Raw genomic sequence first — 16,009 nt, forward strand, 5'->3', positions numbered from 1 at the left:
AGTTGGAAAACCAATATTTCTTCTTCTGTTCTGAATATGACACAAAGCTTCTCCTTATGAAATGAGCATTCTAATTTCTAGAAACATGGATAAATGTAAATAGCTGAATTGTTGGGATTTCTTTTAAATGTACCAAAAAACCCCACCACCTTTCTTTTTGGACCATGTCTCTACACAGTCCAAGCTTCAGCCCAGAGTTAATATTTCCGGTAGAGCTATAAAATGGTGAAATAAGGGCTTGTAATGGAAATGCTGACAGAGACCCATTAGCCAGACTTTACATACCAAGTTTTAGCCAAAATCAATTTTACAGCTGAATTTTACACACCTTAAAATAGAGATTTATAATGAAAATGCTGACAGACTCAGAACTATAACACAGAAAAACAAGTTTCCTTAAGAGTTTGGGCTTTCAATTGAAATGCCACCAGGGTGCAGCATTGTCCTTTCTTTTTATTAATAGTGCTTGGTAGTAGACACAGAATGAAAATTAGGACCAAGCATTGCTCTTACTTACTTATAAATCCTGAGTTACTCCATTCAAATCAATGGAATTACTTCAGATTTCTACAGGTATGAGAGCAGAATTTGGCCCTTAGTATTTAAGGTACCTCAACAAACTAATATGTACTAAAAAACAGCAGTGCGGTCAGGAGTGCACCACCACTTAATTCTTGTAGCTATTTCCCCGCAGTATCCACTAGGGTGATCAGATGTCCCGATTTTATAGGGGCAGTCCCAATATTTGGGGTTTTTCTTATATAGGTGCCTCTTACCCCCCACCTCCCATCCCGATTTTTCACATTTTTCTATCTGGTCACCCTAGTATCCACAGACTGCTAAGCTCTTGCCAAAGGGGGAATTAGATCTCTTTGAAAAGTTAAACTTGATTGTTATTATCTATTTATAGGTCACCACTGACATGCAGGGAGCTTTACTTATAAGATGACAAGTCCTGCCCCGAGGGTCTTGCAGTTTAAGACTCTGATCCTGCAAATGCTTAGCCATGTGGGTATCATTACATATGTGCTAGTCCCATTGAACCCAGTGAATACACGCATGTGCATAAGTGATGAAGACCTGAGTCCACATCAGATATAACACAATGGGCAGTGTCCGATGAGGGAGGAGGAGGAGTTTTTAAATGGTAATTAAATATACACGTTCGTTTTCTTTCAAATGTGTCTAGTTAGTTCTGATTTTTCTTTTATGGAGAATATGATTGGGAGTGAGAGCACAAACAGACCAGAGTGGATGCTAGTAGTTGCAAGTTAGCGGCAAGAAGTGAGGAGGCTGCCTGGTGCCCAGGAAAGGGGGGCTGGTTCCAGGCGTAAGGGGTAGCATTAAAAAAAAAAAGAGTACAAAAATGGGAGTTGGATTTTTTTCAAGTGGATGTTTACAGATCCTACAAAGCACTTGGAAATTGTTTAATACACCAGCGTCTGCCTGGCAGCCCTAGCGGGTTGCACTACCATTTGGGTGACCGAGATTCTGGAGCATATTGGAGGAAGCTATTTTATCCTCTCGCCATACCAACAGTACAATAGTAGCAGTAAATATTGATAGATTATGGGAGAACCCAAAGGTCCGAGTTCAGACCTGATCCTGAGAGAGGCTGAGCACTTTCCGTTCCCAGTGACTGCAACAGGAGTTGAGTATGTTCAGGACACCCTGGCATCTGGCCTTAAATCTGTGAGCATATACTGTATATTGATGTTGGCATGGGGAAAGGAGGGGAGGGTTATGGGCCATCTCCTAAGGATCTATCCTCAGTCTTTGTGGAGAACTCCAACTAATGTAAATAAAGGCTGCACAGGTGGAGCAAGGTCCAATTATCTGAAAAAATGTCAGTCCAGAATGTAGGAAAATCCTAAAACAACTTAATCCAAATTAGACTAGAGAATGACTCACTACCATAGCAGGCAACAGCTCCCTCATAAAGGCAAGGCCTATGCCTAAATGTTGGGGGTCTCCAGCTGTGAAAACAGAAAATAAACACTATCTGACATAAAAAAGCAAGAAGGAGGCATTTGAAATATTGAAGGATAATTACACAAAAGAGGCAAGGCAGATTTTCTCTTTAAGTGCAGTGTGTAATAGAGAATTTCTGCTCTCTCCTAAAATTGGCACAGTATTTTTTTCTTCCTGATTAATGGTTGAATTCTTTTCCATACAGGTAATCTCACCCACTAGGGAGGGATAGATAGTTCATTGGAGGAGGCTGCTGTTGGCTGCTATGTTTTTAATCCTATTTCAACTCATTTGTTTTGGGGGGTTTTCCTGAAATGTCAAACAATTTAGGATCTTTAAAAAAAAAATCACAACCAGGCTCTTTACGTTATTAAAATATGCTGCATATATCAAAACATTCCTTGTTTAATACAGCAGAATATAAATTAATCAAAGGGATAACTTTGCCAGAACTAGAAAAAGCAAACAGGCGATGACTGATTGTTTTTGGATTGTACAGGAAGGACTATTCACGGGCATGGCAAATTAACCACACTAGTGAGTCACATACACTGGTATGGTATGCAGGAAAGGGAAGTCAACTGAATGAAAATCAAGACCTGCAATTTGGGAACCTCATTTTAAACTATGAAAATCTTCAGAAATGGATGTGTTATAATTTGAGAGCTGGAAAAATGATTAGAGAGACAAATTCATTATTTGACCTACTAGAGTAGCGCTTTCCTTTGAAGCTTTATCATCTTCTCTCTGGAATTTCTGCAGGGCTGTAAGGGGGGACAGTGGTCCCCCCACCCCACCCTCCTCCCCCCTGCTCCTCCCTGCCTACTATTACTACTCATCTTGGCCTCTCCCTCCAACTGGATGCCTGGAACTCTCTCCATAGGAAACGGAGGACAGCTACAGAGGTGAATGAGCCCTCTTTCTGTGCAGGAGTGGGAACAGCCATATGCGTGTCTGGTGGTCATAACCACTCAAATATTATTATAAAACATTTATATTGGGCCTCAAATTTACATGGCATTTTCCAGGACACCGTCAGAAACATTCCTTACTGTGAAGGTATTTTAATCTAAAACAACAGAGAGGTGATTGATATTTTTCTCACTTCTCTGTATCAATGACTTTAAAATGGAGAATTTTTATTCAAAAACATACTTTGGAGGGGGGAGTAATTCTACTTTCAAAAGTTCAGAGTTTGTCTGAAGAGGAACTGCAATACAGAGTTGTAAGATGCTTTTAAAATAAATTACAGTATCCCATCTCTAAGATAGCATCCATTTAATCTCAATACCTTTTATGTTTTCATAGCCTCCTTTATCACCAAAATATGGTTTCTTAATAATCTTCATTGGATATACAGTGAAGCTAAAATATTCCTTTCCACAGAAGTTGTTGATCAATATTAACATTTCCACTTAATAATGAACATTTTTGAGAGATTCTGATTACATTTTTTTGAAATTCACAAATGAACAAAATATTGAATAGCTAAAACTTTATTTGGCTTTGTAAGATGCTTCTTTCTTGAATGCTCTAACTTTTAAGAAAATGTGTGAATGGTGCATGAACCATACATTTAAAAGATTAGAAAAAATCCCCCAGAAGTCTATCATCTTCTTGATGATGATTGTTATTTCTATAAAACTATATTCCACGCACTTTCCTCCTCCCTCTTTGACAGAGAATACACGGAAATATTATATTGCAGTGCAACAGCAATAGGAAATATGTTCTAGGAATACTTTGTTCAAGTCGTTTTGCTCCGTAAAAAACATAGCAAAGAAACTTCAAAGTGTTTCAAGCTAAACTGCCACTGACATAATGCAGCAAATGAGTACTTACTCAAAGATTTTTCCTAGCTGATCAACATCTGAATTTCCACGAAAAAGTGGCCTGAAAGAATAAAGAAATAGAATAAGATTTCTTTAACTAAAGTGAACTTGTACTTGTCACTGAAAGTTTCCAAAACAAACCAAAAACCTGTTATTTTGCTGAATGCTCAGTTGTTACCCCTTCATGTTTTTATCCAGTCTGTAACTGCACTTTTCAAGGTTTCTCCTTGGATTGGTAACAAGACTTTAAGTTAATGGATCAGGCACACATACAGACATGTTACATTTGAGAAATAATTGCATCCTTTAACATGAGTAAAATAACTTTATTTCCTATCCTTTTTTAAGCTATCAGCATAAGAGTAAATCAAACCACTGGTTGATGAAACAATGTTATCCACAATAATTATGTAGGCCACATTCAAAGTGCTGTTTAGAGAGAGTCATGCAATGCATTTTAATAAAATAATAATGATATGTTTTAGAAATCAAATCCCTTGTGTATTCTACTAAAAATGAATCCCTAAGCTCTGGGGTTCAAATAGAAGACAATGGGGTTACACGAATCTGTAAATCATGGGATGTAAAACAGTGCAGAATTTACCTTGAAAGAGAGGAAAGCTTCTGCTGCATAAATAAAGATACATTTAGGAAATAAATTAATAATCCAAGCCTTCAAAGGGTTGTTAGAAACAACAGTGACTAAAAAAATACTCACATTGAAAACTAGTGATATATACCATGTCCTTTTAAAGTGCAATTACAATTTTTGTTCTTCTGTTATTGTAATTTGCAAAATATCATCCCCCTCTAATGGTCCATTTACTAAAAACAATGTGAAAGCGACCGTACAGTAAGAGATTTAACAAACATTTGCGTGATATATTAGCTACCTGTCCCCACAGCACAATAAGGGTGTGATCTGTACCTATGTTTATGCTTAAAATTCTAAAGAGATTTTAAACAGATTAGTAAATCCCGGATAATTTAGGGTCCTGTCCACCAGGAATTTATAGATCTTTCTATGGTGAGCAGGCCGCTGGTAACTATGTAAGGTAGTGTAGCACTTTGGCGCAGCTATAAAAGGGATATAGTGGGAGTAGTCAAAGAAGCACACTGTAGGCAGATTGCAAGAAATGAGATTTTACTGTTGTCAGCTAACAGCCAGGTTGCCTCCCCCTTCAGAACTCTTAACTCCCAGAATGCAATGCATGTTGTAAGCTTACAGTTGCAGTTACCATGACACAACACAGGGTAGCACTTTAACTGAAACACAGAGACTTTATAAACGATGCATATTCTGGTGCCTTCAATAGCAGCACATGATTGAGTTTTCCCCATGACCAGTTCTCCTTCCCCTTCACTTGCCCAACGTATTGCTTTTCTGTCCCCTGACTGAACTCCCCCACAGTGCTACCAGTCAGTGAGATACCAACCATTTAATGGTTTCAGTTTGCCAGAGAAGAACTCCCATCTGCATTAGGAGATAAAGGGACACTTGGCCATATCCTTCCTCCTCCCCAAACCACAGGCACAGAAATGGGAGTAGTCTGCATAGTCCTAAGGATGGTTTAAAAGGCATGTTTCTCCCTGCCTACCAGTTAATTCCTGGAAAGACTGAAGGCACAGTACTTCTTAGAGCTCTCACTGGGGCAATGCAGCTCCATGTCACTGTCTAATTTAGGGTTGTGGATCAATTACACAATCTAGCCTTATACGTCCTCACATATGTGACAGACCCAAGAAACGTAACATCTCTCCTCTAAAACGACTGACCACACAAAATGTCCTGAAAGAAGTCTGTGACACCCAGAAAAACAATAGCAAAGGAATGACTGTAAAATGTGCAGGTCATCTTTCCTGTACTATATGTGCATTCTACTCCCTCATGTTTGCACATCAGCTTAGACTCAGCTGTTTTGGGGAAGGAAATTGAGAGAAGAATCTGACCCAGTTACCCCTGCAGCTGTACTATTCCAAGTTTAAAATGCCTTTTTGTTGACTGTGAAGCATTGTGCACATTTAGGACAGTGGGTCTGAAATAAATAATAAGTAATGGTACGTGTTGTTTTGCACATGTACACCACTGTTTGTTGATTAATTTTGGCCTCTTTTTAATAAGATTGCTTCCGTTTACATTGGATCTTTACTCATTTAGCCTTTCCTGCTTTATGTCATTTCACCGTATCAGCTTCTAAGGAAAAGAAAACATGACTCCAAACAGATATGAACAACTAATCTGCGGTCAGTTATGGGCCTGATTTGCGGAAGTGTTTGAGCATCCATAATTCCACAGAAGTCAGGGGAGGCAGCAGGTCCTTCATGCCTCTGTTCATTTTGACAACTTCAGGTAATTTTTAAGTGACCATTTGAAACTGCTAACGTGCTTCAACCTCCTCCATCACGCTGTGGATTTTCCTCTGGCTCAAAGCATTATAGAGCAGGCCCCTTTAAGCTAAAGAAATGTACGCATTCAAAACGTTTCATCCAAGCAAAAGTAAAGCAGATCCAATGTTTTAAAATGTATTCTCAACCTTGTGTTAATGTGAAAACTTGGCAAATTCAGTCTTGTTCTCAAATCACCTTAGGCAGTGTCATGCCAAAACAAGTATGATTCTTGGGATTTTTAAGAACGACTTTTCCCATAGCTGCTGCTCCCTTGGATTTAGTAAGAGCTGAAGCAAGAATTTAAATTCTTTTGAGAGTGTAACCATAGAACACAACGTGACCTTCCAGCACACTCTGATATTCCACCACAAAGAAGAATTAATTCATTCATCTTTCAAACTCTTATCCATCCCAGAGTCATGACTTCAACAGGGTGCCAGCATTGGGCAACACCAATGGGATGAATTTGCCTCATGAATTTGGGCTGATAGCTCAATACTCCCTGTACACATGACTGGGGAAGTACATTCATTTAATCTGCAGGCACATGAAGACCTGCTGTCTCACATTTTGGCACCATTTACTCTGTAGTAGTGGTGTGCCAGCACAGACTGTATGTGCAAATCCAGTGCACCTTATATGGGAACTCTCATCTCAAGCAATTGTTTTTTAATTCTTTTCTTAAAGGTGGATGTCAGCACTCCCAGTACTGCTGAGTCTGGAGTATACTCCAGCAGCCACAGGAAAAATCAAATTTCATCCCCTGCTTCTTGTATCTTTCACTTGACTTACTCCCCAGGGTTTATTTATTTTATATGAACTGAATCCAGAAGTCCTTAACTCAGAGATACAGTCTCCTTTATGTGAGGGTAGTCTGTGTAAAACAAGTTAAACTCGGGGGGATGGTTCAGTTTACGGAGTTTCCTACTTGCTCTTTTGTGGGGCGAAGGCAAGGGACTGGGTTTGCAACCTGTAGCAGAGTTCCATCCTCTGAACTCATGGATCCTCTAAGAGTTCTGTGCAGATAGGGATCCATAGGAGGCAAGGGCTATCCAACTGGACACCTCTGGCATCCATTATTCCCCCCTCCCCCCTGGACCCTACCAGTTCCCACTGACACTGGTTACTGCAGGAGCAATGCTTGTGGGAGGTCCCCATTCAGAACATATCTAAAAGGCAGGGGGAAGGGCCACGTTCTACAGTGCAGACAAGGCAGAAGTTTATATTTGCACAGCCTCAGGATATCTCAACTTCTGCAGTGTTCTCCATGTTTTGTTTTGATGGGCAGGTTGATTTGGGGACAATCCAGAGCATCTCCAGTGGCTCCCCCACTCCCTCTCCAACTCTTTGGAGCTGGAATGTCACAAAGTCCCGTGTGTGGCATCTGCTGGGTGCAGGGGAAGCATGCCACGGAGTTGGACTCCTCTTTACTGTGGGAGCAGGCTCTCCTCAGTATGTGGATGTGGAGAGGAATAGGAGACACTCAGTTTTGACTTAGGCTTGGTCTACACTACCCCCCCTAATTCGAACTAAGGTACGCAACTTCAGCTACGTGAATAACGTAGCTGAAGTTCGAAGTACCTTATTTCGAATTAGTTCAAACTTACCTTGGTCCACACTCGGCAGGCAGGCTCCCCCGTCGACTCCGCGGTACTCCTCTCGGCGAGCTGGAGTACCGCAGTCGACGGCGAGCACTTCCGGGTTCGACTTATCGCGTCCAGACTAGACGCGATAAGTCGAACCCAGAAGTTCGATTTCCAGCCGTCGAACTTGCCGGTAAGTGTAGCCAAGGCCTCAGTCTTAGTGGAGCGAGGTCCCAGTGAAGTCAAGGACTGAGTGAAAATTGAATAAGAATCTCAGGATTTAGCCTTGAAGTACAGAATGTGCTGATGCCCTATTAAGCGGATATGAGCTATAGGAGTTTGCAATATGGCTTTTTTCTCAGGGCAAATCTATTTACCTTCTTAACAGAGCAAGCCAAAAGAAAGATAAATACACACAGAAATATAAATAGAAGTTATAATATAAACTAACAGTGGAAAACAACACAAATACAAAAATGTAATGTGTGGGTACAGATCAAAAATATTTACACTGATATTTCCCTGGCAGAAAGGAACTGATCATAGATTCCAAGGTCACAAGGGACCAGTAGGATCATCTAGCCTGACTGTGTAACACAGGCCCTAGAACTTCCCTGACAAATTTCTTTGAGCAGATCTTCTTTTAAAAACACCTAGTCTTGATTTAAAAACTGTCAGTGACGGAGAATCACCATGACCCCCAGTAAATTGTTCCAATAAGTAATTACCCTCACTGTTAAAAACTGACACCTTATTTCCAGTCTGAATTTGTCTAGCTTCAACTTCCATCCATTGGATTGTATTATACCTTTCTCTGTTACATTGAAGAGCCCATTATCAAATGTTTGTTCCCCATGTTGATACTCATAAACTGTGATCAAGTCACTTTTTTACCTTCTCTTTGTTAAGATAAATAGATTTTGCTCCTTGAGTCTATCACTGTAAGGCATGTTTTCTAATCCTTTAATCATTCTTGTGGCTATTCTCTGATCCCTCTCCAATTTATCAACATCCTTCTTGAATTGAGGACACCAGAACTGAAAACAGTGTTCTAGAGGTAAAATAACCTCTCTACTCCTACTAAAGATTCCCTTGTTTGTGCATCCCAGGATCATGTTCGCCCTTTTGGCCACACCATCTCACTGGGAGCTCATGTTCAGCTCTCTGTCCACCACAATCCCCAAATCTTTTTCACTCACTGCTTCCCAGGATAGCGTCCCCCATCGTATAAGTAAGAACTACATTCTTTGTTCTTAGATGCATAGATTTACATTTAACCTTATTAAGATGCATATTGTTTGCTTGTGCTCATTTTACCCAGGGATCTAGATCACTCTGAATCAGTGACCTGTACTCTTCATTATTTACCACTCCCCCAATTTTTGTGTCATCTGCAAACTTCATCAGTGATGATTTTATGTTTTTTCTCAGGTCATTGCTAAAAATGTTAAATAGTGTAGGGCAAAGAACCAGTCCCTGCAGGACCCCACTAGAAACACACTCAGTGATGATTCCCTGTTTACTATTACATTTTGAGACCTATCAGCCAGTTTTTAATCCATTTGATGTGTGCCATATTAATTTTGTATCGTTCTAGTTTTTTTAATCAAAATGTCATGCTGTATTAACTCAAACACCTTACAGAAGTCTAAGTATAATAGCAAGAAAGATTTCACCATTCACCAACTCTATGCTCTTGTTTGCTTTTCCAAAGCTCACAAACTCACACATTTTGTTCACTTTCATTGAATACTTTGTCCATCTGAGATGGATACCTGCTCTCTAAAGGTTGAGACCTTTGTTGTGTACATGCTGCTCTTTATATCAGCTGCTGCTCAGTGAAAATTAAAGTGTAAACATATCATAAGAAAATCTCCTCTGGCCAAATTCATCTCTGGTCTAACTCCATTAACATGTCACAAGGGGTGCATACAAAATCATGGAGTTGCACCCCAGAGATAAATGTGGTCTAAGTGTATACAGGCTGGATTGCTTCTAGACTTTAGACTATACTGCTTTATAGACTTGAGGAAAATACTTGTTTTCCCTGTAACAATAAAACCACCTGCATAGAGAAAGCAAAGGAGATTTTTATATGCTCCTTGGCAATGACTGATCTTGAGTACCACGCATTAGGAGCCAATGCATTTAAACTAGTTTATCTGACTGGAAATCACTTCTCAATTTCGGACTTTGAGGTGTTAACCTTTGAATAAAACAGATATAAAAAGATGTATAAGAAAAATAGGATCAGGGAGAAAAAAGTAGTCAAGGCATTCCATTTCTAATCCAAACACATTACAGAGCCACAGGGGTAGCTCTAGAACCGCCAACACAACTGCCTACAAAACTGGGCCAGGAGCCAGATACATGAGATGCAAGAGAATTAACTTCCAAAGGCTGATATCTGGATTCTGTCATTGTTAGTACAGCATGGTAACTACTCAGTAGCTGAGCACCTATCACAATCTTCTTTATCTCTACAAAAATCTGTGGAGATTGTTTCCTAATTATTGACTGAGTATACTGCAAATCTACACACATTTCTTGGGGCCAAAATCTAGCTGTGGAATGTAATCTTTGAAAAGTTAAGTCATACAGATGCTCCCTAAAATCATAAGAGCACGGTGAGCATAAAAGACTGTACATCTCCAGTCTCAGGTGATCTTTGTGTTCTCAGGCATGTAGGGTGGATAAGGGCTGATGACGAGGCATGAGGAAGTGTTGGGAAGAAGAGCAGCAAGTTCAGAACTGATAGTGGGTGACTGGATCACAGAAGAGGAATTAAAAAGAAGAAGTCCAGAGGAAATAGGGTGACATGACATAGTGGAGAGAGAGAGATGTAAATGAAAGGGATACAGCCCAAAAGAGGAGGTCCATGAGGGTAGGACTGGGGATTTGGGAACTTAGTTCTCCCAGTAGGGTTGTGGAGGTAGGTTTAGCCATTTAGGAGCTTGTATGTGTGTTTGAGGGAGATAAGATGACTGCAAAGAAAGAAAGGAAAGATCAAGAAACATTTGCCAAGGGATCCTGAATCTCCTGGGAAATCTGCCCAGCTACAGAAACTGTAATTCAGAGATATTTTTAAACGGTGGGTGTTTCTTTTCATCTTACAAATAGGCGAGTGGCAGACATCACTTACTTGTTGACTTAATATACCCTCTCTACACACACACACACACACACACACACACACACACACACACACACACACACACACACACACACACACACACACACCATTTGAAAGCTTATTATATCTACTTTAAGGTGAGCTATGATGTTGCGCTGTCAAGTGGTGCTATTACCTTAGAAACAAGGATAAACAATGACACCATCAACACATTAACATGACCACTTTGAAATATTTCCATTCATTTCTGTTAGTTTAATGACTCTCTGTATTATTTAAAGACAGAAAGTTGGATTTCTTTGTGACCTCAAAGCATCACAACAACAATCTAAAGGGTAAAACAAAATCTAATAACTTTGTACAGGTATCATTGAAATGTAATAATGCTGGTGACATTTCTAGTCAACATCATTATTGTCATCTTGTTCATCATTATCTCTGTCAAGAGTGCGTGGGTAGCCACAGTCTTCATTGCTTTGAATGTACACAGTTCTCTGTGGAGAACATCATTTCTGTATCTTGCTAAGGACAGGGCTGTGCAGAAAACAATTTTTGGACGGATAGCTGCTGTGATTATCCCTCTTTAAATCTGGTCTTCTTGGCAAATGTTTTGATGCCAGATTTCTTGACATGCCTGAAAAAGCTACCTCATAGACTCATAGACTTTAAGGTCAGAAGGGACCATTATGATCATCTGGTCTGACCCCCTGCATGCTGCAGGCCACAAAACTGTCCCTACCCTTCCCTTGACTCTGCTGATGAAATCCCCAAATCCTGTGTCTTGGTGACTTCAATTTGCAGAGAACCCTCCTGCTAGCGATCCCTGCCCCATGCTGCGGAGGAAGGCGAAAAACCTCCAGGGCCTCAGCCAATCTACCCTGGAGGAAAATTCCTTCCCGACCCCAAATACGGCGATCAGTAAGACCCCGAGCATGTAGGTAAGAGTCTCCAGCCTGACCCTTGTTAGCCATTATACTATTTACCTGCTATTGCTCGGTATTCCTCAGCTAATATGTTTTACCATTAAACCATTAGAACCTGTCCCATTAGAATCAAGTGCACTTCTCACAAATCTCTGCACTTGTTCTTCACCAGCATCTGCTATTTTCAGTAGATACTCTTGTACATCTGATGTTACATGTTATACAGTAGATATGTTGATAAGCACCTCTGGATGTGATTCAGGGTCAAATTGTTTGTCATATGGTTGATGATATGACTGGTAAGAGCTGTAACATACTCATCATCCCTCTTCATTGCAGAGGCAAGGACTTGTTTGTGGACTTTGTCTTCACGACTTCTTGTCAGGCCACTTCTTTCTCTGAAAGCTTTTGCATATTCATAATACGAAGCTGTGTATTGTCATCTCTAACACTAATACCGACCTGCGTATAAATGTCACTGAATTAAAAGGCTGGTTTCTAGAATATTTCATGTAATGCCTGAGCAGTTACAAATTAAAAACTTTTGCCAGGCAAAATAAAGGCAATATTGTACATACAAAAGCTTACAAAAGGAGATGCATTAGGAATTCACATACATTTATATCTACCTACCACACAGTACGAACTGTGGGCATGCAATCTACTACTACTGGTGTAGAACCTTCAGTGTGAGACTGATCTGGTCAGCAAATTTAAATTGAAAATATTGAAAACTATTGTAATCATTTGTGAGTAAGGTTGCCAAGTTTGGTGGGACGTATTCCGGCAGGTTTCGCCACATGATCTTTAATTCCTGGGGGCTCCACGGCAATCCTGGAAGGTTGACAACTGTATGAGATATTTTGACATTTAAAGAAATGCAGTGTGAAAACATTTGATAGTATGTTGCAAAATGTTGATATTTGTCATTTTTGCTGTATGCTAAACAGCTTAATATTTTCTGAAAAAAATATTCTTGCCCATGCGAAACCAATAAAAACCCTTTACTACATTGTCATTTGGTAACTTTGACTAATAAGCACCACATTACGGTGCTGAAATTAACATAAACTGTAGTCGTAGTCACGTTGCAGTGTTTCTGGGACTGTGCAAAAAATGACACTTTCTCATTTTGGATTCCTTTGTTTCACCTCACCAACATGCTTACAGCACCACTTGACAGCTTCACATCATACCTCATCTAAAGGTACATAAAATAAGCATCCAAATGATATATGATGTGGGTGTGTGTAGGGCAGTGGTGGGCAATCTGTGGGCCACACGTGGCCCATCAGGGCAAGCTACCGGCGGGTCGCCAGACAGTTTGTTTACATTTGCACGGCCACCTGCAGCTCCTCGTGTAGGGTGTGTACATTAAACTCCAAAAATTTGGCCCTTTTTGGAGAATTGCTGCATGCCTAAAAATGTGAGTAGCTGGAAAATACTCATTTTTGTCAGATTATTAGTAGTTTGTTAAGAAGGAAATATTTTCATTTTAGAATTTAAACACAAATCAGACCTAGAACTAAATCAAAAGCCATCTGAAATGACTGAAAAGCACTTGAACCTGAATGTCCCTCAGAGACCCATGCAGAGAAGGGACCCTCTCCAGGCCGTTCTCTCCACCCCATGTCCTTCTCCCTCTTCTATGGATTCCACAAAGGCATTTATACTGCAGATGTGAAAAGAGAAACTCAAGCAAGGTATGAAGGAAAATATACATATTTTAAGGAGGAAGATTCTTGCAGCCTCTGATCAGTAATATAACTGCAAAGCAGTGTAAGAACTACATTCTGAAATCAGGCCACAGCTGAAAGCTTTGCATGCTCTGGACAGTTACCCACTTCCAGTCACAAGTGACTTGCCTCAGCTGTTGTGCAATTCTGAGTTCTCATTTTAAACGTAATATTTTTGGTACTTCTCCCTCTCCTCTCCCTTTAATAATACCTCTGTGTGGGTGAGTACAAGACACAGCATGGAAAGGACTTACTTCATATACAACTTATTACGCTTGATCACAAGTTACGCAGGTGTTCTAAGGAACATACAGTCTCCTCCTCATAGATAAAGAAAGCTGACTTCGACATGGGTAGGTATATGCTGGGTGACAGCCAGTCCTTAATTTGTGCCAGGGTTTAATCCTGGCACCTCTGGGCTTGCTGTGTCAATTATTAAAGTAAAAAAATTGCTTGAGCCCTGGCTCTTAATTGCTTAAGCCTCAGTACCTCTTGCATTATAAATGTAAGCACTGGTGACAGCCAAACTGCTATTTGAGAGACACCGGTCTGCCATCTTGACTTTCTCAGTTTGGTCTTTAACGCCAACACAAAATACTTTACCAATATGTACCCTTCTTTAAGTGAAATAGCATTGGGCCTGATTCCAATCCCACTTATAGTGGTATAAATCAGGAGTTATCTCACTGAGATCATTGGAATTACATCAGTATTAAACCTGTGAGAAAACAGAACGAGGCCCAAAGTGTTGGAAGAGCTAGAGATTCTCACAAGTGTGAACTTCTGGAGTTTCACCTAGCAAGTGGTTGCAGGTCAAGTGCAGTGGCTTGTTTCTGAAAAAGTTGCTGCAGATTTTCAGGTCTTAATTTTACCCCCAGTTCATATTTAAAATGAAATAAATTAATTGAAAAAATAAGGACCAAAATCCAGGCCCTAGATGTGTGCGCAAGCAACTCTCACAGAAGCCCACAGGAATTCTGCCTGAATTGGGAAGCCAGCACACTTTCCTGAAGATGCTCTCTGTGTTCTGGTGGGGCATCTACCTCCAAAATGGAAGATAGTGGAGGAATGAGATAGCTAGATGTTCAGTGATATTCCAGGAGCACAAAACAGAGAAGTGCTGAGATACTCTGGTGATGTGCACCGTATAAAAACCTACATAGGCTAGCATAGAAGAGACCCCAAACTGCTAGAAATGAGTCTGGAGGCCATTGGCTCCCCAGAAGACTGCTGACATCAAGATGGAGCATGATACTTGTAGGTACAGACAACCCATGGAAACAGAGAGGCAATCCTATTGGTTGGTAACAAAATCAGAAATCATGTGAGCTTTCCTTGGTTTGAGTTTCATTATGAAAGGTTTGCAAAGCTTCTGCCACCACTATTTCCATTATCCAGAGATGGTGAACTTTCAGATGAATGCTTTGAACACAGAGGCTGGCCACCTGGATAAGGCCAGAATTGTAAAGATTAATAATGCATTAATCATGAGAAATGTGGAGATGGAAGTAATGGAAATACATGTTCCCTTTGAGTGGTGACTTAAAAAGGAAGCATTGCTAAAAAGGAAAGTGAACAGAAGTACAATGTATAAATAAACTAATGATATTCGCCCATTTAGATTCAATCAGTAAGTAAAAATACGGTAAAGAGCAGAAGAGAGATTTTAAATGGAAAAAACATCTCTTTTTCAGGTTGCCTTTAGGAGTGGGCAAGGGGAGAATTTGTCGTGGGTGCTAACAACAGTTGGTTGGTGTTTTTCACTCATGTATCATACTTCAAAATTCTAGATAGCCACCTTCATTCAACTTTGAGGGTATGTGCTTGAGACTGCACCACTGAAGTCAAAGGGAGCTTTAACATTGACTTTAAAGGGTATGGGATCAAGCCGTATAAGCCTATGGGGTGAGTGAAGCGAGAAAGAAAAAAAGGACTGTATTTTAAAGGTGAGCGAAGAGTATGCCTGACAAAAATTATGAGCAAGATGAGTGCAGAATTTATTTGCTCTCAGAGTACTCTCTAACCTAGGTAGTTCTCATCTGTTCCTGAAGCGGAGTTACTTTAACATTCATCTTTTAACATTCTTATTTTTTTTAAATGGAAGAGCCTTGATAGGTTGAACATCCTTCACTTATTCCCTAATCACAAACGTCACTGTTTTCTTATCTGTGGACATCTGCTTCTCCAGAAGATTTGTAAGTTTATTTCACCAGGGCTTTTGGAATGATTATTTCAACTCAGTGAGCATGACAAAACTATGGCATTTTGAAAACTGCCCCAATTTTTGAACCAAGTTCTGGAAGTGCATACACAATTGACTTTGGAAAATGGGAAAGGGTAAAATAATGCATGGTCTCTGCAGAAGCTTTACCCCTAGTTTGCACTAAAAGTTTTCCCCAACAATGTGATTAACTACATGAGTGTCATTCCCCCACCTCTCTAC

General features: G+C 40.1%; 1 protein-coding gene across 3 annotated transcripts in view; it reads right to left on the reverse strand.

The window, feature by feature from the left end:
- Positions 1 to 16,009, reverse strand: part of CDK6 (cyclin dependent kinase 6) — a 179,800-nt gene that overhangs the window by 12,110 nt on the left and 151,681 nt on the right. For 2 of the 3 annotated variants that reach the window (XM_042857191.2, XM_065583087.1), the window contains exon 6: positions 3,814 to 3,864. In XM_042857191.2, the coding sequence (XP_042713125.1) occupies positions 3,814 to 3,864 (51 nt within the window). Of the gene's footprint in view, positions 1 to 1,911; positions 1,977 to 3,813; positions 3,865 to 16,009 lie in introns of all 3 variants that reach the window. The other variant, XM_065583089.1, reaches the window with a different exon arrangement.

Source organism: Chrysemys picta, chromosome 2 (assembly GCF_011386835.1).
Source record: "Chrysemys picta bellii isolate R12L10 chromosome 2, ASM1138683v2, whole genome shotgun sequence".
NCBI lineage: Eukaryota > Metazoa > Chordata > Testudines > Emydidae > Chrysemys > Chrysemys picta.